The sequence below is a fragment of the Canis aureus genome, chromosome 37 (assembly GCF_053574225.1).
Source record: "Canis aureus isolate CA01 chromosome 37, VMU_Caureus_v.1.0, whole genome shotgun sequence".
In the NCBI taxonomy this organism is placed as follows: Eukaryota; Metazoa; Chordata; class Mammalia; order Carnivora; family Canidae; genus Canis; species Canis aureus.
In genome coordinates this window covers 13,996,688-14,020,435 of record NC_135647.1, presented here as the reverse complement: position 1 = coordinate 14,020,435, position 23,748 = coordinate 13,996,688, and the positions used below count along the sequence as shown (strand labels likewise).

Sequence of the window (23,748 nt, the reverse complement as noted above, 5' to 3'; positions counted from 1 at the left end):
TCCTTACTTGACACCATGGCAACATTGCCACCTTCATGTGGCTTGAGTGCATCCTTTGCCTTCATGTCCATCACCAGCACCTGGATCCAAGCAACCACCATCTCTTGCCTAGACTAGGTGATCCCTAGACCCAGCCTCCCTCTGATCCTTTCTCCCCACGCTTAAGTAGGCCCTGATCTCTGATCATTTATTCCCATTGCCCTTAGAATAACACGGTCCATGCGGCCCTGCCTAGCCCAGCCCCATCCCTCTGGCCACATCTCGAGTCCTCCTCCATCTGGTGTTGGCAGCTGCAGCAACATCGGGTGCTTTCTCTTCACCAGCGGCACCATGGCTCCTCCATCAGGAGCCACTGCCCAGCTTGCTGTGCCTGGAGTGTCCCTCAACCCCTACCTGACTACCCTTTGCCAAAATAATACACATTCATCTTCCAAGCTCTGCTCCTGGGTCTCTTCCTCAGAAAAGCCTTTTCTCGTGGCCCAGTAGGGGAGTTAGAACATGTCCCTTTCTTTTACCATCTGATGACCATCTGAACCGCATGTTAGTCAGTCAACTCTGTAAGGGGTGGGACTGCCCCTTAGGTCGCCATCATCTCCTGCCCCTGCCAGAATACCTTTCTCCATGGGCAGGGTGTCTGCCATTGTCAAATGAGCACAGGGAGCCCACAGAGGTCCATGTGGCTGAGTGGTTGGCCTGGGAGCACCCACATTCTATGGAAACTTGCCATCTCAGACCACCAAGCCCACGGTTTTGCCCACCTTTCTGTGGATTCTTCCTTTGGTGCTGGGCATCAGGTCCTTCTACTTCTGTCTGTGGTTTTGAAAAGCCCCTGAGAAACCTCATTTTGATTAAGAGAAACCCATTCAATTGGTGGTTCGATATGGGACTGCAAGGCACCTCTTTATGTGTGCTTTCTGGGTGGCTTTATGCCACCCACAGGATCTGTTAACAAAGTCCTTTCTTAAAAACCCCTGCTCCACCTTGCCTGTTGAGTCTTTTCCCATGGGGCCCCTAAGCAAATCTTGACTTTAAAGGGCTACAGGATTTTTGCCCCTCAGTGTCCACGGTTCTTGGTCACACCACTTTTGAAGAATGAAGCGTAGTGAGCAGGAAAGCAAAGTTTACTGAGCAATAGTTATAAAGCTCCTGAAGAGGGAGGGGGGGCTCTGGGGGTTGCCTCAGAGTTTCTACGGTTAGGGGCTTTTATGAGCTCTTTTGCAGAACTATCTTAGGCCGGGCAGCCTGGGTGGCCCAGCGGTTTAGCGCCTGCCTTTGGCCCAGGGTGTGATCCTGGAGACCCCGGGATCGAGTCCCACGTCGGGCTCCCTGCGTGGAACCTGCTTCTCCCTCTGCCTGTGTCTCTGCCCCTCTCTCTGTGTCTCTCATGAATAAATAAATAAAATCTTTAAAAAAAAAAAAAAAAGAACTATCTTAGGCCATTAGAGTGTGCTGGGTCGTGCCCATCAGGGCTTTGGTCACGTATCTGTCGACCTATTAGGTTAACATCTCTGTGCTGATGGTCTTTTTTTTTTTTTTTTTTTTTTTAACTGATATCTGTGGGCTTATCTCTTAGCTGCTCCTTGCCGGTGACTTTAACAAATGCTTTGTGATTAATTGTCTTATTTACGGACATTTTGCAGAAGTCATTTCTGCAAAGGCCGCAAAGCAGAATGCTGGTGTGGTCCTGTCTTCAGCTACAAATCAGTATGTTAGTGCTGTTTTATTTTTGCTGTCGTGACTCTATATTTTCTTGTTGGGGACCCTGGCCCTGACTGCCCACCTGTCCACCTAACTCCTAACAAAAGCAGACAGGGCTTTCTAACCTAACTGCGTGCAGGTCTGTCTCCCTTCTCTGGGTGTTCCTCTTCTGCAGAGAGGATATCTTTCTGCCCTCCTGCTACCACAGGGTGTCCTTTGGTATGAGTCATAAAACTCCTACATCCTGGAGACCCGGGATCGAGTCCCACGTCGGGCTCCCTGCATGGAGCCTGCTTCCCCCTCTGCCTGTGTCTCTGCCTCTCTGTGTGTGTGTGTGTGTGTGTGTGTGTGTGTGTGTGTGTGTCTCATGAATAAATGAGTAAAGTCTTTTAAAAATAAGTAAATAAATCAGAGAAACTGGGGCTGGGGCATCAGTGTTTTCTCCGACTGGCAAGTGACTTGACCACGGTCACATGGCTAGTAGGTAACAGAATCATAGTCCCTATTTCTTTGCTTGCTTTCTAGTGCTTGCTTGTATTCTTTGGACTAAATTCTACCGAGCGTGGTCTGTGTGTAATTAATCTGTATTTGAATTTATCTGCATAAAATGTCTTTATTTTATAACTCGCTCCCCCCACCCCAAGGAATAACTTTGTATCCGAACCAAAGGATGTAGAGCTTCTCAAACTGACAAAAAACAACCAAAATAAGCTCTCACCTCCTCCTCTCAGTGTTCAGGCAGGAACAGAAGTGTCAGCTGCTGGCTTTCCCCACCTTACCTGGAGCCCCAGGCCTGCCCTTTGTGCTGCCACTCACTTTTCCACTTCTGGACTCTTCACTCAGATCGCCCTGTCACGCCCCCTGACCCCAGAGAAACCTTCCCTCTTCCCTCCTCCAGTGCCACCTGCATACGTGTTTGGCTCAGGCGTGCAGCTGGGGCCTGGTGGGTGCGTTTCATAACTGGGCAGCTCACACCTCCCTTGTCTGCTTGGATTTGGAGCCTAAGAGAGGAGAACAATGAGCACCTGTCCCCCGAGGGTCCCCCACTACCTGGCCCCATCCCCCATCTCTCAATCCAGAGCACTTTGTAGGAAATATTTTCATACCTTTTTTTTAATAGTTGGGAAGCAACAAAATTCTCAAAATATGAGACGTGATCCATATGAACTACATGATTTTTTTTAAAAATCCCACTTACAAGGAAATGCCACCATCAGGAAGATGGGCCAAGAGTGGAGGTAGCATTTCCACCTTGGAATCCTGGCTCCTTATGTCAATAGTTTTGCAACTCTGACAAGTTATTGAATTTCTCTATGCTACAGATTTCTCCACCTTAAAGCAGGGTGCAATAAAATGAAATAAATAAATAATAAATAATAAATAAATAAAATAAAATAAAATAAAATAAAATAAAAGGGTTACCTCATACGTGGTTTGAAGATTGTTTTGATGATCAAGTGAAATAATCTGATTAAAATGCCTATCAGGTTTCATTCATTTGCATGAATAAAATGTGACTTATAGAAGCTTTCCCATAAGCTATTTTTTAATACATGTTAACATAGGAGTCCTTTGAAAAGCAGCTCTGTTACTGACTCACACCTGCTTCTCTGTCTTTTGCTGTAGCCCTGGAAAGGAAAATATCAATGAGGCAAAGCAGAGAGGAGCTGATAAAACGAGGAGTCTTGAAGGAAATCTATGATAAAGGTAAGGGAGACTGGTCCCCGCCACAGGGAATCTGTGTGCATATTTCTCGGAGTTGGATTCCTTTCTCTGCGTCGCTTTATCAGGATTTGAACCTTTAGAACTCCAGACGGTTTTGGAGAGAAAAGAGAATTTTGCAGACCACTCCAGAGCACTCGGTATTATATTAGAGGAGAGAAATCAAGCTCCCTTTTTCTCAGCTTTGGAGTCACACCGCAGGATGCTGCACAGGCTGATGTGGCTGGAGGAATGATGTGGGTACCGGTGGGGAGCCTGTTGGTGTGCGAATACGCACAGCTGGGGCGAAGTTAATTGCTGAAGCTCTTTTGGGCACAGAGGTTCCCAAGACAAATGTTAAAAATCTGCAGGCATCTAGAATTTCCTTAACAGATTGCTTGCTGGAGGTCTGTCTCCCCACAATAAAAGAAGTCGAAGTGAAGAAAATGATAAAATATAACTGTATGCAGAAGAGATTTCAGGTGATAATATTGACAGTGATGCTGCGGACGCTTTGTGAAAGTGGCCGCAAGTGGTTGCCAAGGAAGACCGCGCCTTTTGCTTATTGAAGGACGGTCTTTAAATACAAATTATGCAGCGGTTTAAGTGGTATATTAAGTATTCTTCATTTTTATTTTTTAAGAGATCTGCTGTCCTAAATTAGGCTTTCTCTCCTACTCCCTCATTCCTCCTCTCCCCTCAGGTACCCTCCCCTCTCCCTCCTCCCTTCGCCCTCCTCCCTTCTCCCTCCTCCCCTCTCTGCCCCTCCCTCCTCCCTCCCCCCATTCCTCTCCTTCCTGCCCTCTCCCTCCTCTTCATTTCCCCTCCTCCCCTCTCCCTCCTCCCCTCTCTGCTCCTCCCCTCTCTGCTCCTCCCTTCTCTGTTCCTCCCTCCCCCTCCATCCTCTCCTTCCTGCCCTCTCCCTCCTCTTCCTCCATTTCCCCTCCTCCCCTCTCCCTCCTCCTCTCTCCCTCCTCCTCTCTCCCTTCTCCCCTCTCCCTCCTCCCCTCTCCTCCCTCCCGCTCCATTCCTCTCTGCTCCTCCTTCCCCCTCCATTCCTCTCCCTCCTGCCCTCTCTCTTCTCCTCCTCTTCCATTCTCCCTCCTCCCCTCCCTGCTCCTCCCTCCCCCCCTCCATTCCTCTCCCTACTCCTCTCTCCCTCCTCCCCTCTCCCTCCTCCTCCTCCATTCCCCCCTTCCCCTCCCTCCTCCCTCCTCTCCCCACCCTCCTCCTCTCCCCTCCCCTCTTCTCTTCTCTTTCCTGTCACCTCTTTCCCATTAGGCTCCATGAAATGACAAAGTGTCCTCTTACAGCCTTCATGCAGTCATCACCAGTAATTTTCTATTTCAAGTCTTACTATTGTTTGAAGCTGGTGTTATCTGGTGGGCCAGATTATTGAGCACATATTCTCCTGTGAAGATCCATCCTGATAGTTCAGGCAACCCCTGATCCTGGGTTTAGCATGTTTCTTTGCATCTTCTGCAGGCCTGATATAAAACGGCAGCTCGCGTTTCTTACTCTGGTTCACCCTTCTGATTCCACCGTTGTCAGTGACTTGGGCCTTATGCCTCGCGTGCATTTGACCTTGTCCATTCCTGTCACAGGGCTTCCCGGTGGCACTCCTCGAGTACTGTTTCTTAGCACAGATTGCCCCCCTGAAATGCTACAAGGAGGACGTGGCCCTGCCCTGCCCTAAGTGGCAGGGGTGCTGGAGGCAGGGTGTGAAGTTGTGCTATTTCTGACTATCTTCTAGAACTATCAGAGCCTCCTGGGGCCCGGAAATCCACTTGGTGAGCCACTTTATCCTTCTTTTTCTGGCTAAGGCCTTACCAAAATACAAAACACAATACAATTGGCCAGGCTCTCCAGGGAAGAGGAATCCACAGCTTTGTCAATTTTCTCCAGTGTCTTGCTCTCTTTACAACCCCCAGGCCTCCCCTTAAATCTTCCCGCTTCCCCCTTCGGCACTCTGCAGCAGAGGTGGTCAGTGACTGCAGGTGTCATGCTGCACGATAAGCATCCACCTGCTTGAATAAACACTCCCGTCGCATTTAAAGCCTGCTCACATCTAGTGAAATGATCCCTTCTAGCTTCTTGCAACCTTTATGTCTCTTACTATAAACCTCCAAGAATACTCTAGAGAACACATTCTACTTTAGCATTAATTATTCGCCTTGCACCTAAAACTCGGTTAAGGTAAGTGTTCCCCAAGGAACTTCTGACCTAACCAAAGAAGCCATGGGTTGTTGGAGCAGAAGCCTCATTGTCTAGAGACAGAAACAGGGGGCATCGAGGCTGGGGCCTGCGGGCACTGCTGACGGCTCCCAGGGGCTTCGTTGTGTGTGCTCAGAAACTGCTCGTGGAGGAAGGGACCAGCTGAGCTGCTGCTTCACCACCCCGTCCCGACTGGCTTGTCTTTTCGCTGTACTGTCTGTGCCTCTCTGTTTGGCTGGTGGCTGCCTTTCCTTACCAGCACGCACACTCCAGGAGAACACGGACCTCAAGGCTTGCTCCCAGGTCCCGCCAGCCTTGGGTAACCCTTGAGATAGATGAGGCTCCCACACACGTTTACTGTTTGGATGCTGGGAAAAGGAGAAGCAGAGAGGGACTAAAATTAGAAATCCCTTGCACACTGTACATGCAGAAGCATGTATTTGCTATGGGTTTTTCTGATTAAAAGCATGCATTTGAGGGGAACCTGGGGGGCCCAATCATCTTGGTTTCAGCTCAGGTCATGGTCTGGGGGTCCTGGGATCGAGCCCTGTGCTCAGCAGGGAGTCTACTGGAGGGTCTCTCTCGCTTGCTTGCTCGCTCTCCCTCTGCCCTCCCCCTTCTTGTGAGCTCTCACTCTCTCAAATAAATAAATCTTAAAAAAAAATAAAAGCATCCATTTGTATCGCTGTGGATATTAGTCACGTTACCTTATATGCTATCAGCTGTTAGGAACATAGGCCCTGGCATCCGATCGCTTGGGTTCAATTCCAGCTCCCCTGCGGACTAGCTGTGCAACTTTCATCAAGGTGCTTACCTTCTCTGTGCTTCAGTTTCGTCACCTGAAAGCATGGACAACGTGATGAGGTTTACCTGGGCTAACACTCGTGTGTTAGCTCATAGGGCTGCTGTAACACGGTGGCACAGTCTAGTGGCTTAAGCAGTGGAAACGTACTTCCTCCTCACTGTTCGGGAGGCGGGAAGTCTGAGATCGTGATGTCACCTGGATGGATTTCCGTGCGGCCTCTCCGCTTGGCTGGCGGATGGCTGCCGTCGCACTGTGTCCACATGTGGCCTCCCCTCCGTGCACACACGCTCCCGGTGTCCCTTCCCCTTCCAGGAAGGACATCAGCCCTATAGGATCAGGGCCCTGCCCTTAAAACCTCATTTAACCTTAATCACCTCCTTAAAGACTCTTCCTCCAAATAGAGTGACACAGTGGGGCGAGGGGCGGGGGGGGGGGATTCAGCACACGCATCTGGGGGGGTGCGGGGGATGCAATTCTGTCCTCAACAACATGCAAGGTTACATAGCAGCCGTCATCCCATACATCCTCAAGAGGTGGTGACACACCGTTATTAGTATCATCCTCACCTTTCCAGGTGTTGAGACCCTTTTCATGCCTCACCATCGGTCCACAGGCCCCAGAGTTAGGAAGGAGCATTGCTGCCCCCTTTTATCTGAGGTGCCAGGATCCACAACCCCCCCTTAGCAGTGTTGGGGGGGTGGTGACGCGAGACACCTCACCCCCGGCCTGATTCAGTTTCCCTCGTACACCTCTGCTTTTGGTTTTCCTGTCTTCCTCCTTCCCCTTCTAGGGCATCGCTCCCCTTGCTGTAGCTGGGATCCTGGTGGGTAAAACAGATGCAGCTCTGTTCCCACGACCTGAGTGAAATGGCAAGTGGCAAAAGGATTTCTTAATCATTTTCCAAGTTGTGTGTTTCCAAGAGATGTTTCAGATATTTGGAGTGATCATTGCATAGTGGTAATTCCTCATTGTGTGCCGCCTCCTGGACTAGGACAAATGACTCCAGTCACCTCCTGGGACGTGTGGTCCCAGACAGCTGCCTGGTGTCTGGAACTACTGTGCCCGCCCATCCACCTGCCCGCGAGGGCCGGCCTCCCTTCCCACGGTGGCCACGCTGTGCTGTGCATGAGCTTGCTGACCTCGCACAAAGCGGTTTATCCTCAGTAGGTCAGCTTTCCTCTTCCAGCTTCTTTACATTATTGATTTTGCTTAATAATACCCCACTTGGCCATAGAAAGTATAAAGGGAAACAGTAGTGATGTGAGATTTATCAGTATTGGGGCAGGGTGAACTCAAAATCGATGAGATTTTATTATCCTGATACTTCTCCTCAAAATTCTTTATATTGGGTTATATTTATATTGGGTTAAAAATCCCAAGCTGAGACATAAATTTAAATGAGGGAAAATGAGAGACTGGGTGGAAGAGGGAAAAAGATCTCAGATATCTATAGGAACAAGGTCAAGAATCCTTCATTTAATGAAATGCATTGGAAATAAAGAGTACAAGCACTTGATGGCTTGTGGGTTTGTTTGCTTTTATTGATTTCCATATAGAATCACATAATTTTTGAGAGCAGACGGAACTTTATTTTTTTAAGATTTTTTAAAATTTTATTTATTCAAGAGAGACACACAGAGAGGCAGACACATGGGCAGAGGGAAAAGCAGGCTCCCTGTGCGGAGCCCAATGTTGGCCCAGGATCACAACCTGAGCCAAAAGCAGATGCTCAACCACTGAGCCACCCAGGTACCCCTAGAAGGGACTTTAGATAAAAGTTTTAAAATCCGAGAAAATAATTTATTCTCTGGGCATATTGAGACCATGTGAGAATGAAGGACACTTTAAAGACTCCATAAAAAGAAAATTTTATGGTTAGTCAAGTTGTAGTAGGTACATGAAATCATAAATTCTTTTAATCCCATTTTCCAAAATTTCCACAATAGGGATACAGCAGGTTTGGGAAGAACACAAGGTAAATGTTCAGAGAGGCCATCATCATTCTAAATTATAAAAATGTTAAAACCAACTAGTGATGAAAGATAATCTATAATTTGATAGCTTATTTTTTAACTGCTTATTTCCCGACCCTGTGGCCTGTTTGTTTGAATCAGAAGAACGTAAGGGCTCTCTTAGACTCAGGGTCATTTGTTCATCCAACAAATTGGTACTGAGTGCCCCTGTGGGCCGGGCGGTCCCCCAGGGGTTGAGCTACAGCGATAACCAAAAGATCAAAATTCTTACCTTCTCAGAGTTTCTATTCTACTAAAGGAGATAGGAAATAAATAAACGTGTGATCTGCTGTCAAGGAGTGACAAGCCTCATGAAGAAAAACAGAGCAGCAGGGCAAAAAGATAAAATCATAGGTAGAGCCATGATTTTAGATAAAGACAATCATGGAGAACTTCTGGAGGAGGTGATACTAACACAGAGAAATTAAGTGATCTGTGGCTGAAACAGGGGTGTTGGTCCTACCACTTACTTCCAAAAAAGCTTTGACTCACTATGTTCCTTTTAAATTCAAGCCTGCAGGAATGCCTGGGTGGCTCAGTCAGTTAAGCATCTACCTTTGGCTCAGGTCATGATCCCAGGGTCCTGGGATTGATCCCCACATGGGGCCTCCGACAGTGCATGGGATATAGCTGGTGTTCACTTAAACGTTTATTGACACGTGCAACTGGTGGCTGTCTGTCTCTGGGTTTATTCACTTGTGTTGCTGAACTTCCTATTTCTCTGATCCCCCTTGTTTATTCAGCTCTATGGTCTGTGAAACTTCATTGCCCGTTATTTAAATAGACAGTATCATATTATGTGTATTTATGTAGATGGATGCTACATATCCTACTTCCAGATAGTGACTTTTAAGTGTTAAGGAGAAAAAGATCCTGAAAACAGGGAATGGTTTGGCCATTAGTAAAATCCTGATGCTATCTCTCTGACTTAGCAGGGATCTCAAGAGGTCACCTGGCCAAGCTGGTGGTGTTTTTCCAACATAGAGATTAAGTGGTGGAAGCCCAGCGAGGTTATTGCCCTGTTGAAGGGCACACGGCCGCCAGCGAGTGTAGACTCTTAAAACCCCTGCTAAGCCCGTGTGTCCTCCATTTGGAATTTAGGGGAACACAGGAAAACTTTGTAACGTGTTGCCAGTTGGTGGTCAGAGGATCTCAGTAAGTATTGCTGTTTGTGTTTTTGCAAATAGTCTCTACAAATAGCCGTAATGCTGGGTTTGAAGAATATCAGGGGTGTTAACGGTGGCAATTGTGTGGATTTTCCTGGAAAACCTCTGTTCTCCCCCAGGGTCACCTGCTGCATATGGGATGGGTGTGTTTAATTCACATGGATGTAGCCACCAGTTAGCAGGAGGGCAGGAGAGGGAAGGGAGACCTTGTCCCAGCAGTGGCCGGAACTCACTTCCACACCCAAAGGGGAGCCTGATGCTCCATGCAGAGGTTGTAGCTGGGGCCGTGGCAGCTCCTGCAGGAGTCTCCACGCAGTCCCACTGAGACCCTGGGGAAGGAAAGAGCCCCCGGGGGAGGGAAGGGGAGCACGGGGCATGCAGGATAGAACTGCCTGGACGCCAGTGAGCAACTTCCTTCCCACTGTGTGCTGGGAATTAGAGATAACGTGTCACAGCAGATAATAAAGTGCCCTGAGGTGTGCTTTTGGCCTTAATTGAGTGAGAGCAACATTTTGGAAGGTGTTCTTTTTAATGATAAGCACAAACAGAAGCTCCCTGCAATGGACAATGCTTTTTGTGCAAGAGGCTGCATTTTCCCTTCTCTGGGATTCAAGAGAAGAAAAAGAAAAAAAAAAAAAAAAAAAGCCCGATATTTAAATTAAAAGGTCATTATGTTTTAAAAATAAAGATTCTCCAGCAGATCGAAGGAGACAAATGTAGTAGTTGTTTATCTGGTACCCCAGGTGCGTAGGCTTTTCAAGTCAGAGTTTGTGGGAAATGCTTTTCACAGCCTTTACCAGGCACAATTACTTTGTCATGTTTTTTAGCTGTTTCTGATGCCTCATGTAGGAATGGCATCTTCGGAAAGCTGTGGCATAGGGTAGCTGTGTCGAAATAAAAAGAGTGCTTAGCTTCTGCATCAGCGACTGTAATTACTGATGGAGCTCCTCAAAGCCCAGTACAGTGGATTGCCCTCGTGGGGTAGTTGGGAAGTGCTTTAAACAATAAAGAAAATAAATAAAAGTTGTGACCAAAATTCTCTTAAGCAATATGGTTCTTAAAAAAAAAAAAATTAGGGGCATCGGGATAGCTCAATGGTTGAGTGTCTGGCTTCTGCTCAGGTCATGATGCCCGGGTCCTGGGATCGAGTCCCACATCAGGCTTCCCGCAGGGAGCCTGCTCCTCCCTCTGCCTTTGTCTCTGCCTCTCTCTGTGTGTCTCTCATGAATAAATAAATAAATAAAATCTTTTTTAAAAAAATCACCACCCCAAGCCAAAAAATGACTGACACTTTTCTTATAGCCATGAACAAACATCCCCAGAAAATTTACTCATCTCTTGCGTGTATGGTGAATGCCTGTGATGTTGCAGGCACCTTCCTGGGCACCAGGAATATGAAACAGAGACAAGCCTGGCTTCCCTGGACAACAGAACCCATAGTTCCAGAAGTAGGGTTCAGGCACTCAACAGTTATGACAGGGAAAGTACAGTATGTCCGGGGTACCTGGAAGCATCACCCACCCAGGCGTGGGGACTTAGGGAAGGCATCCTGGAAGGAGTAGTGTCACAGAGGAAACTTGGCATGTGAGGAGAATTATCCTACAGAAGCTGACAGGCAGGGGGAATGTCACAAGGGGAAGGACTAGCCCATGCAGAGGCACCAAGTTGAGGCTAGAGAGGGAGAGACTGTGTGTCCAGTGTGTCTGTAAGGTGAGGGGGGTGTTGGGGCAGATCATGCAGGCAGGGACACTATACTCGTTGCTTGTCCTTTATCCTGAGAGCCCTAAGGGGTTGCGGAAGGCTGCTCTGCATGATCAGATTTGCAGCCTCATTGCTCTGCCTATGGAGAAGAATATGGAGGGAGGCCAAGACATGTGTCAGGATGGCCAGATACTGACTATTGCTGGGATTCAGTGATGTGATGGGGGGTAGCAGGAATGGGGTAACTGGGGAGAGGACAGACTGGAGAAATAGAGGAGATGGAGTCAAGAGGACTGCTGAGATTTGTGGAGAAAAGAGGGTGGTGTGTGGGCTTGGCTGATACTCAGGATTCTGGCTTGAGCGACCAGATGGGCAGATAGAGGGGCCATTCACTAAGCCAGGGAACCCAAAACAAGCCAGCTTAAGGCACCAAATATTGCCATGGTTTGACCACACTGGGTTTGAGATACCCACGTGTCTATGTAGATCACTAAAGATACAGATCTGGGAACACCTGGGTGGCTCAGCGGTTGAGCATCTGTCTTCGGCTCGGGGCGTGATCCCCGAGTCCCGGGATCGAGTCCCACGTCGGGCTCCCTGCATGGAGCCTGCTTCTCCCTCTGCCTATGTCTCTGCCTCTCTCTGTGTGTGTCTCTCATGAATAAATAAATAAAATAGTTTTAAAAAATAAAGATACAGATCTGAAGCTCAAGAGAGAGAACTGGGTTGGAAATGCAGGTTTGGAATAGTCGTTGTATGTCATGAAGTCACATGAGTTGATGATCATTCTCAGAGAAGGTATAGAATGAGAACATAAATAGTCCTGATGGAAGACCCCATGGAGCCCCAACATTAAATGATCTGGGAGTAAAGCAGAAATGGTCTGGGAATAAGAAAAGCCCTCAAAGGGGCACCTGGGTAGCTCAGTGGTTGAGCATCTGCCTTTGGCTCAGGTCATGATCCCAAGGGCCTGGGATTGACTCTCGCATTGGGCTCACTGCAGAGAGCCTGCTTCTCCTTCTGCCTGTGTCTCTGCCTCTCTCTGTGTGTCTCTCATGAATAAATAAATAAAATCTTAAAAAAAAATAAAATAAAAGCCTTCAAAGACTGAGAAGTGGATGGAGAAATAGGATGTAAACCAGAAGTGTGTATCAGAATGGAAGCCAAAACAAGCGGCAGTGGTTTGGGGAAAAAAGTGGTCTGAAGTGTCAAATATAGACATGTCAAATAAGATAGGAACCAAGAAGTGTCCTTTGGGTTCTTTTTATGCCACTTAATTGTAGGCTTTTAAATTACCTATGGAACCAATGTGTAGTCAACAGGGTGTAAGTTAAAGGACTTCTGGTTTCAGGTCACAAAGACTTCCCTTAAGAAGGATGAAGCAAAAAAAAAAAAAAAAAGATGAAGCAATAAGCAAATTTAGACCAATGATCTTTTGTGTTTTATCCTCTGTAGCACTCCAAATGCCTTGAGTAATGCTTGGCACTTCTCTGTGTTTATGTAATATTTATGGCATGAATGAGTGAGTGAGTGAATGAATGAATCTCCCATCATAAAGTCCACTGGTAGGACAGCTCCAAGGATGGTTAATTCATCGGTTCAACAACATGGCCAAGGGATGCCGTCACTGGGCTCCAGCCCATCATGGTAACAAGACGGCTGCAGCAGTTCCAGCCCCCCATGCAGACCCAGTATCCAGAGGAAAGAGAGAAGGCTATCTCTTCTTGGTATCTCTCTCTAAAAGCAAGCAAACCTTGCCCCCAAAGTTTCTCCAGAATAACTCTCATTTTTCATTGACCAGAATTTTGGGAGATAACCACTAGATATTTTGTTTCCCTAATTATCACGAATGTTTCCATAAACTGAAGTGTTACAGGCAATCTGCTCCCATGGTCAGCTGCCTTGGAGGAGTTATCCTTGGAAGACCCATCACCCTACCACCCTTTCCAACTGCCGATCCAGGCAGGGCAGGGTACCATGGGCATAGTGGGCATTGCTGCCCCCCACCTACCTGGCCCCAGCCTTCTGATGCTTGATCACTCCACAGACACTGGTCTGCGCTGATGTTTGCAAGGCCTTCAAGGCCAGCCAAACTTTGGAAGGCTGGTAGCTAATAAAAGGAAAACTGATCATACTTAGAAAACCCTCCTTTTTTTCTTTTTTTAAAATTTTACTTAGTTGAGAGAGCATGACCAGGGGGAGAGGCAGAGGGAGAGGGAGAAATAGGCTCCCCTCAGAGTAGGGAGCCCAATGCAGGGCTCAGTCCCAGGCCCTAAGATCCTGACCTGAGCTGAAAGCAGACACTTAACTGACTGAGCCAGCCAGGTACCCCTAGAAAACCTTTCTTGACCTCCCTGGAATTTGCGTCGATTTAGACAAGTAAGCAGGGCATTCAGCTTTAACCATCACATAAGTGTCTGTAAAACAACGGCACTCGGATAGAAGCTCCCCACCCAGGATTCTGGTCCCAGTTCTCTCATCTTCTGTGTCTACAAGGCACAGGGCAGCTTTTCATCTCTCCGGACTCTGATTTCAGAGTGAATGCAACCCCAGGACCCTGACCGCTCCAGCACCAAAGCCATGCTTTCCTTTATTCCCCTCTCACTGTGCCTGGTCCTTCGCCTGCTTGATGGAAGGCCATCTGTCTGCCAACCAGGTGGTCCCCTAATGTCTCAGGGATACCCACGGAATGACGTACTCTTCAACTCCATCCTGCCCTGGCTTGTCTTCTCATGGGGCTGCTGGAGGATCAAAGGACAGAGTCACTTTGGCCTTTTAAGCCACTGGGGAGATTCCATTGTGAGGTCTCAGGACTTCGCTGCTGGCTGGCCATGCCCAGCTCTGAGGCTCTTTGCTGCTGCAGTCAGGGCTCCTGCCTTCCACATGTGCCCCAGAACCTGTCTTCGTTCCCCCAGCCCTCTCTTAATTTCTTGGAAGGAAATATTATCCACTAAACTGACCACGTACTGGGATGTGGGACAGGTTAGCAACCTCATTTCAACCTCCCAGTTCCAGAAATGCATTCCCTTTTTCATAATCATTAGGGTCGTTGTTGTGATTTTCAAGTGTGTCGTGAGCTAGTGGTGTCCAGTCAAATTTTCAGCTGTAACAGAAACGCTTTACCATCATCTGAGCTGGCCACCACGGCCGCCTTGAGCTAGCCTCACGTAGTTGTTGAACACTGCAGGTATGGTCAGTCTGACCAAGGGCGGGGGGGGGGGCTGCATTTTAAATTTCATTTAGTTTTAACCAATAACAGCTACATGGGCCTAGTGGGGGCCCTATTGGAGAGCCCAGCTAGAGAAACAGAGTTGCTTACATCTTGCCTAGATATGGCCAGCCCCTGACACCTCCTTTCCCCATTCTAGCCATTGAGGATTTTTTCCTTAAATCTTAGATTCCAGTTTTCAGCTCGGCTATATCCCAATATCCATGCAAGGCCCCTTGCACAGGAATGCGTGATTCTGGGAGAATCACATGATCACATAATAGCATAGGGGAGAAGCTGTGCCACCTCCATCAGTTTATCTTCAACCCCCGCCCCAGTTGCATTTTTGATATCAAAATGCCCAGGAATAGCAAGGCGGTAAGTCCTCTTCCAGCTACAAACCTTGGATCCAGAGTCGTCCTTTGGAGTTCATGGTCAAAGCCTTCATACTTCATCAGGATAGTTGATGTCAGAACCAGCGGCCCTCAGTGTGAAGATGAGGGGACAGGCGGAGCTGTACCCAGTACAGATGAAAGAAATAGCTCTAGGAGGAAGGCACCACCATTTGACACAATGGGGGGTTTGCAGTCCCAGCAAGCAACTGAGAATCCACGTGAGCTGTAGTTTGTATCGAGGCGAGGCAGGAAATGCTGATAAATGCAGCAGAAAACAGCTGCAGGAAAATACAATCGAAACAGGCTCCCAAGGTCAATGCCACTCTTGTGATAAGAAGTCCTTGCACCTCGCGTATTTGATGGTTTAGGCAGAGGCCTCTTATCAATTTCAAAATAGGATATTCAACCCAGCACAACTGCAACAATAAAAAAGCAAGATGATTCTCCAAGTACAAAAACATGTACCATTCCACTCTGTGTAAGAAATCGTCCAGAGTATCACAGAATCGATTAAATTATGATATTGAAACACATCTTGAACAGATTTTCAAGGTAGTAGGTTCAGAAGGACTCTGAGTTACGAAGATGCTCGTATCAGACAGAAAGGAACCTCATGGCTCTTGCCAAAATTGTTCCTCTGTATAAGCTGGCCAGAATAATCCAAAGACTTGTAGCTGCAAATCAAGTGGAAGATTCTCTAACTTATAGATTCCTAAAATATTGGTTCCCTGATCCTGCATAATCCTGTAGTGCTGCCTCAAATCCTGGTGATACGCAGAGACTTTTAAACACAGAGAGACACACACACTCACAGTGACCTTTCCACCATGGAAAAGAAAGCCCACCAGGAGAGAGAGGCTGCAGAGTGTTTGGTTTGGTTTGGTTTGGTTTGGTTTGGTTTTGCAAAAAAGATGTTCAGTTCAAGTGTTTTTAAATGCTCAGGAATCAAATGCATTCATCTGCAAACAGGCGATAGGAATGTATTACTTTCTGTGTATGTTTAAAATTCTGCAAAATATTATCTGCAGCACCATTTAGTTTAATTACATCCATTCCTTGAACTCAGGCAAATTGAAGAAAGTATCTCCCATAAAAGTTAACACGTGCCAGGGAGCCACTTCCAACTTCTTGGGCTTAAAGCTTTTAATCTCTCAATAAACTCATTCAATAAATTATTTCTTAGCTAACTGTTGGTCGGCAAATCATTTGGCTGACTATGAGAGCAGCTAGTAGCTTTGACTACAATGATTTAAAAGGTTACTGGGATTCGTGGAAGCTTTGCCAAAGCTCTGCATAGTGTTGCTAGAGTGACCCCTTTGTGGGTTTCAAAACAATAACTCTGCCACCTTCATGGGTGGATTTTTTCCTACTCTAGTGGAAAAAGTCTGTGTCAAGAAAAAAAGGAAAGTCAATGAGTCTGTCCTTGGTGGCTTATTCCTATTAGGACCATCGCTACCAGAGGAATGCTTTCTTGAGAAAGCATCTTCAACTTTAACTCATCAGCCACCCAGTGGAGGTTCCCCTTTTTGGTCAAATAGCATGTGTGGGAAGCTAAAATAGGCCATGAAATAGGCTGAATAATAGCTCTTGTCTCAAAGGGGAACAGGAGTTAGCAAATGCTTGCATTAGGCTCTCCTTACATGTCTTCACAAAGATAATGGTTTGCTTTAACATATGTGGCTCTGCTTTTTGGTTTTGCTTTAATTAGAGCCATTGGGGATCACTAATGAATGAAAATGTGTTTGAGTTTTCACCAGCGCGCAATTTCATGGTGTTGTTCGCTCTTCTGTATTGTAAGTACTTAATGGTAACAGAATTGGGGTTTTAACTCTGACATCGATGTGCTTTACATATAAAGGATTATTCTACTGTTCTTTTGCCATCCTTGAGGAAGTAAACTTTCAAAATAAGTCATTTTAAGTGAGATCACATGCTCTCACCACTTACTAGCTCATTACCTACCAATTATGTAACTTTATGCAAGTTATTTTAACCAACTGGGGTTCACTTTCCTTTCTACAGGGAGGGTAATTTTGGTACCAGCCCCATAGAACTGTTTTATGTATATATTAAATGAACAAGTACCTGGCTTATAATCAAGTCCCCACGTATCCTTTAAGGGGTTGTTACTATTATATATAAAATGTCTGGCGTTGTACTTGACACTTCCAAATACTTAAAAATATTTCTTTGACCATCCCTTTCACTGTCCCATTTTTTTTCTCCTTGTCTTTCTACTGAATATATAGAGGCTTTGTATGTAGAGCGCAGGCTTCTAGCCCTATGCTAAAATTTAACAGTTGTTTTTAATAAAAATATAAAACTACTGGCAAACAATAAACCTGAAATTCTTCAATGTAGTTCCTGGTTCTTGTGACATGCCCAAATAGAGCAAGAAGACAAGGAGAAGAAAGCCTAAATGAAAGATGGTTTGCTATTTTAGCTTCTCTGTTATTTCAGGCTTATTTGCAAGTTTTCGGGGGGACTTCTTATTTCTTCCCACTGCCTTACACATAGCACTTGGATCTGGAAGGAAGTTGGGCATTATCCAAAACAGTCCTTTTTTGTTTCCAAGGGAAAGAAACAGAAGTCCCAGAAGTTCAATAGCTTGTTGCAAGCCAATGATGGCAAAAATAAGAATATGGCCCTGCCTATGCTGAGAGTCTGGGTTCTTTCCACTGTACCTGCTGCTTCTCTCTTCCCACCCAGCCCTCCTGAGAATGAGTTAGGAGTGCTCACCAGCACCCTTCTGTTCGCAGACACATGGAGAGCATGGTTTATAGCACCATCCTGTCACCTTTCATTTCTTTTTACCTGAGATAGAAAAAGCATTATCTTCCCTTGAGACTCCAGACTCCTAAGGATCTGAGGGGTCCAATATTAGCGCTCTTGGTAAAGGCTAGTCTACAGGAAGTCATTGATGGGCCTGACAACTTTCTACTCATGTCCTCCCCCAACCCTGGACTTTACATCAGCCCCCCAAGAAGAAAGCTTGAGTCCTGGATCAATACTGGTCCAAGGTGAGGAGGGGAAAATGCGGAGTACACCCCCAGCACTCGCCATTTAGATTCTCTCCACCCAGTAGAGAAACAGGGACCTAGCAATGAGGTCACTGCAGAGAAGGGTAGAAGCCAGGCAAATCTTCCAAGGCGTCCAAGACCATATGGTGTACCCACAGATCCAGCTGCTGGTGGTCCTTTAGGTCCATGGGAAACCATGTCTTATGGACCTTGGGTACCTAGAAGGGGAGGCCAGTATACTATCCCTAATATGCCATATCCTTCTCCAGGGCCATATCCCATGCCCCCTCCCCAAGCACCCGGGGCAGTGCCACCTGTTCCACGGGGCACTGTTCCACCAGGATCCTGGGGACCACCAGCACCATATCCTGCCCCTGCAGGATCATATCCCATGCCAGGACTCTATCTCACTCCCAATAATCCTTTTCAAGTGACTTCAGGACCTTTTGGTGCTGCACCAATGCCTGGTGGCCCCCATTCTTACCATTAAGTTGATGAATGAAGAGATGCTTTGCTTTTTGAAGTACATATATATACACATGAATGTATATATAAAAATTACTGGTTTCACTAATCTTAGAGGGCATTCATGAACAACTCTTACACCTCTCAGAGTAGGTATCTGCCTCTTGTATGTATAGTACATCTTATAGTTATAATCAGATAAAAATATCAAAGTAAATCATTCAAATATGTTTTTTTACTCAGTTTTTATGGAACGTTAAAGTGATGTATATTGAATAGCTCTTTGATACAATCTGTTTACAACAAGTTTTCGATTTGTTTAAATTATGAAACCATACACTTAAAAATCTAAGACTATATGGATCATTGTTAAAATCTGCAACCTCATTGGCAAATTACCTTTCAGTATTTTTTTATAATCACTTTTTCCCCCAAATAAACACACTTTGAGAACAATCACATTGTCACAATTTAAATAATTGATGCCTCTCAACATCTTGAACTGCTCTGTCTATAGGATAAATAAACCTGGTTCTTTTGAAGTTGTACTTTGGGTATATATTTTAAAGCTATTGGTAATTATCGTCAGATGTTGAGGTCATTAGCCAGGAGTGTTCATTTATATCCTTGATCTTTTAGTAAAAACTTCTCTGAAAAAAAGAAAAAAAGAACAAGCAGCCAGACCAAAAAAAAAAAAAAAAAAATGAGGACTTGGGGAAAATTAGTGCCTCATCAAGAAATCAGAGGAGTGAGGGAGGGGTTTTCCCTCCAACAAAAACTGTTATTTTTTCATTTAATGTAACAAGGCAACATGAAATTTTTATGTTGTTGTTGTTTTGTTTGTTTGCCAAATATAAGCATCTATATATAGAAAAAAGTTAATAATCATTGAACTCTATTTCTATCTTACCAAGTTTACTTTGGAAAATTTGCCATCCCGCATACATATTTCATTTTGATGTGATCCTGATCCACAGGTACATATTGTTCTACATTCCTGCTTTTGTCCTTGACATTATTTCAGACACATTTTTTAATGTCTGGGCACCACCCACGTGGTCACTTCATTTGCATTTCTTTCATTCCAGCAAGGCTCTGCATTTCACAAGAGGCACCTGGGACACTTGATTTTGACTTATTTGTACACATACTCTTCATTCTTGGAATAGTCCATCTTCTATTAGCTCTGTTTGCTTATGTTCCCCCACTACACTGCTCTTTTTCTTGTATTTGGTGTACACATTTTATTTTGCAAATTAAAAATCAAAAAGTTTTGTAAGCCAGCAACTCTCCATCTGACCTCCCTCTTATGCAATCTGAATAAATAAATATGTGTGCACACTTTTATTTGTACTATTTAATCTAGTTTTAAAGTTTTACTTTTTTTTCTGATCCACGTGAAATATATTGTCATAATAGTTCAACATATAGGTATAAAGCAATCCTTTATACTTGTAGTCAACTATTATTTAAGCAAAGATGTCTGATCCAACTAGAAATACATTTTTAAACATAGATTTTTACATAATTCATATGCATATCTTATAAAATCAGATTCAGGGGTGAGCTTAAGTTTATACTAAAATATTTTTTCAGGGATGCCTGGGTGGCTCCCAGTGGGAGTGGGTTGAGTGTCTGCATTTGGCTCAGGTCGTGATCCCAGAGTCCTGGGATCGAGTCCGGCATCAGGCTCCTTGCAGGGAGGGAGTCTGCTTCTCCCTCTGCCTATGTCTCTTACTCTCTTTGTCTCTTGTGAATAAATAAATAATTTTTTAAGTATTTTTTCAGAATTAAAACTTAGTCTTTTTTTTGTCTTCAACTTCAAAGCGCCATGAACTGTGAGCCCTCTTGGAACAAAATATCTCTTCTGTGCAATTTTTAATGTGATTTAATGTAATGTTGTTACATGGCTATCTCTGAGAACCCAAAGAATTCCCATTGCTCATTCTCCCTGTGACCTTTATGTATTAAAAAAAAAAAAAAAAAAAACAGCTTCAGTTCATCTTAAGCTTTGAGAAAATTTAACTGATTACAAGGTGTCAGTCACCCTAAAGCCAGAGTATTCCTAAAACAAAACAACAATCAAGGAGGGCCACATGGGTGGCTCAGTGGTTGAGGGTGTCTGCCTTCTGCTCAGGTCATGATTCCCGGGTCCTGGGATCGAGTCCCACATTGGGCTCCCCACAGGGAGCCTGCTTCTCCCTCTGCTTATGTCTCTGCTTCTCTGTGTCTCTCATGAATAAATAAATAAATAAAATCTTTTTTAAAAATGGAGGAAACATTATATGTTCTCATTCATTTGGGGAATATAAATAATAGTGAAAGGGAATATAAGGGAAGGGGGAAGAAATGTGTGGGAAATATCAGAAAGGGAGACAGAACGTAAAGACTGCTAACTCTGGGAAACGAACTAAGGGTGGTAGAAGGGGAGGAGGGCGGGGGGTGGGAGTGAATGGGTGACGAGCACTGGGGGTTATTCTGTATGTTAGTAAATTGAACACCAATAAAAAATAAATTAAAAAAAAAGAAAAAGCAATGCAATTTAAAAAAATGGAGGAAAATTAAAACAAAAAAAAAAAACTTCAAATATAGGCACAAAGGTAACATCCAGTTACAGGTGGATACAACTCCTAAATAAAGCAAAACATTTTTTAATGTACCTTTGGAGCCAGTCCTGTGGAGCACAACTTTTATGTAAATCATGCTTTCAGAAAGAACATGAAAAACAACTCCACAGGAGACAAATCCTCCTCAAACACGTGGTCCCGATGTTGGGAGCTCAAGTCTTCTAACTTACTTCAACTCTTTTTCCTTCTTTTTAAACTCTTATCAGGGTTTAACTTCCCACTTTAGCTTCTTTTCCCCACGTCTCACAGTAATGCCTGCCCGTGTCTGTGTTTCTGCATTTCTGCACCTGTGCTGTGTCCTCTTAGCACTTGGCACCGTGCCAGGCTCGTGGGTGGGGAGGCAGGTGCGCTGTGGTAAAGCTCCAGGGCTGGGGGCGGGGGGGCAGCCAAGCGGACAGGGGTCTCTACAAGCATCATAAGGTGCTGAAAGCAAACATCTGCCTGACCCGCAAGGTCATTGCGAGCGCCCACAGTTCCTGGGTTGTGATGCATGTTGTTAGTTACAGGCTCTCGACAGATGTTTGCCTGTTGAACGAATTAATTCGCTGTCACCGCTCCCCTCACTCTCCTTGATTCGGTGTTAACCTGACTCTACCAACATCTTCATTTCTTAGGTCTCACAAGGGGTAGAGGGGAATGAATAAGGCTGGCACAATTTCCATGGCCAGTTCCATACCTTAGACCCCATGGCTTTCTGTCTCATCATTTATAACTTACGACCTTGACTTACGCCCACTTCTGCATCATGTTCTTTGTCACTTCTGTGACCTGATGTTACCCTGTTGAATATGTCTGCATCTGGCTCAGATTTTAATTTTCCACCCTACCCTACTGCTCTTCCCAGTGCCCTAGTCCTTTGTGACAAGCTCAGATTCATGATCCACGGCTAAACAATGCAACTTCCTGCTCTCTTGTCTTGAGATTTAAACCAACTGTCTCTATTCCGTGCTAGCCACATAAACAGCATTTTTGCCCCAAACATCATCGTATCAAGGCACTGTTGTCATTCCAGATTATCTTGCATCTCTGATTCCTAACCTCTAATCCAGTGGGTCTCAAAGTGTGGAACTCTGACCAGTAGAATCAGCTCCAGCATCCCCCAAGAGCTTGCTAGCCATGCATGTTCTCTGTCCCACCCCAAAACCACTGGAAACTCTGGGGGTGGAGCCCAGCCATCTACTTTAACTTCCCTGCAAAGAATTGTGATGCCTGCTGAAGTTAGAGCAGCGCTGACTCAACCCCTCTGGCCTTGCATGCCTTCCCCCTGCTTCCTATTCCTACTACTCATCCTGGTAGGAAACATTACTGGCAGTTGTTTTGGTTTTTATTTTTTTAAAGATTTTATTTATTTATTCACGAGAGAGAGAGAGAGAGGCAGAGACACAGGCAGAGACACAGGCAGAGGGAGAAGCAGGCTCCATGCTGGGAGACTGATGTGGGACTCGATCCCGGGTCTCCAAGATCACACCCTGGGCCAAAGGTGGCGCTAAACCACTGAGTCACCGGGGCTGCCCCTGGCGGTTGTTTTGTGCAATTTTGAAAGCCATTATTATGGATAATTTTAGAAGATCATGTAAAGCATCAAAATAATTTCTGATATTGCATAGGGCAATATTATTTCTAACGTTATTTTTTAAAGATTTTATTTATTTGAGAGAGAGAAACAGAGATAGCACGAGAGAGCACAAGAAGGGAGGAGTGGGAGAAGCAGGCTCCCCTCTAAGCAGGGAGCCCAATACAGAGCTCAGTCCCAGGACCCCAGGATCATGACCTGAACTGAATGCAGACGCTTAACTGACTGAGCCATGCAGGCGCCCCTCTAGTATTATTTCTAGTATAATTTCTAATATTACTATAAAGAGCAAATTCTTTCTCATCCCTGATAACAAGAGACAGTGATGATCTTGATAGATAAAAGTACAAATAGTCCATGAGACTAGACTCCTCCTAATCTGGAGGGTTAAGTTCTTTCTAAAAAAGGAAAATAGGACAGCCCAGATGGCTCAGCCACCCTGTTTAGTGTCGCCTTCAACCCAAGGCCTGATCCTGGAGACCTAGGATCGAGTCCCATGTCGGTCTCCCTGCATGCTTCTCCCTCTGCCTGTTTCTCTGCCTCTCTCTCTCTCTCTCTCTCTCTCTCTCGTCTCTCATGAATAAATAAATAAAATCTAAAATAAATAAATAAATAAAATCTTTTTTTTAAAAAAAGGGAAAATAGTTTTTCTAATAATGCTAATTAAAATGCCAATAAAGAAGCTAATAAATCATCTTTGTAAATTTAAAGGACACAGAGAGTTACATACTCTTCAAATTAATCAAATATGGAATTACCAAACATTAGGAATTCCCAGCTGATTTCTTAGCTTGATGATGAGTATATGGGATCAGTTACATTAGTATTTCTACTTTTGTGTATGTTTGAAAATGTCACAATAAGAATTTTAAAACAACAGTTACTTAACAATGGCATCATCGTAGGAGCCTCATGTTATAAGAATCCAAATCAGATGGTCTTCACTTTTGTCACTACTATTCTTGGCCATAAATGATATTAATAATGGATTTGTCATATCTATTGAATGGCTTCAATTTATTTCTGCTAGATCATTATATGTATATAGATAGGTAGATAGGTGGCTCAGTGGTTGAATGTCTGGCTTTGGGTCAGGTCATGATCCCAGGGTCCTGGGATGGAGTCCCCACAGGGAGCCTGCTTCTCCCTCTGCCTATGTCTCT

At 45.1% G+C, this 23,748-nt stretch overlaps 1 protein-coding gene and 1 long non-coding RNA gene across 11 annotated transcripts in view; one reads left to right on the top strand and one right to left on the bottom strand.

The window, feature by feature from the left end:
• Positions 1-23,748, top strand: part of PHACTR1 (phosphatase and actin regulator 1) — a 562,807-nt gene that overhangs the window by 449,267 nt on the left and 89,792 nt on the right. For all 10 annotated transcript variants that reach the window (XM_077886026.1, XM_077886025.1, XM_077886024.1 and 7 more), the window contains one exon: positions 3,325-3,405. In XM_077886026.1, the coding sequence (XP_077742152.1) occupies positions 3,325-3,405 (81 nt within the window). The remainder of the gene's footprint in view (positions 1-3,324; positions 3,406-23,748) is intronic.
• On the bottom strand, positions 4,642-15,125 carry LOC144306332 (uncharacterized). Its single transcript, XR_013373398.1, has 3 exons — positions 14,908-15,125; positions 6,321-6,452; positions 4,642-5,981 (listed from the first exon to the last, which is right to left on the bottom strand). It is a non-coding gene; the product is annotated as an uncharacterized LOC144306332 (long non-coding RNA).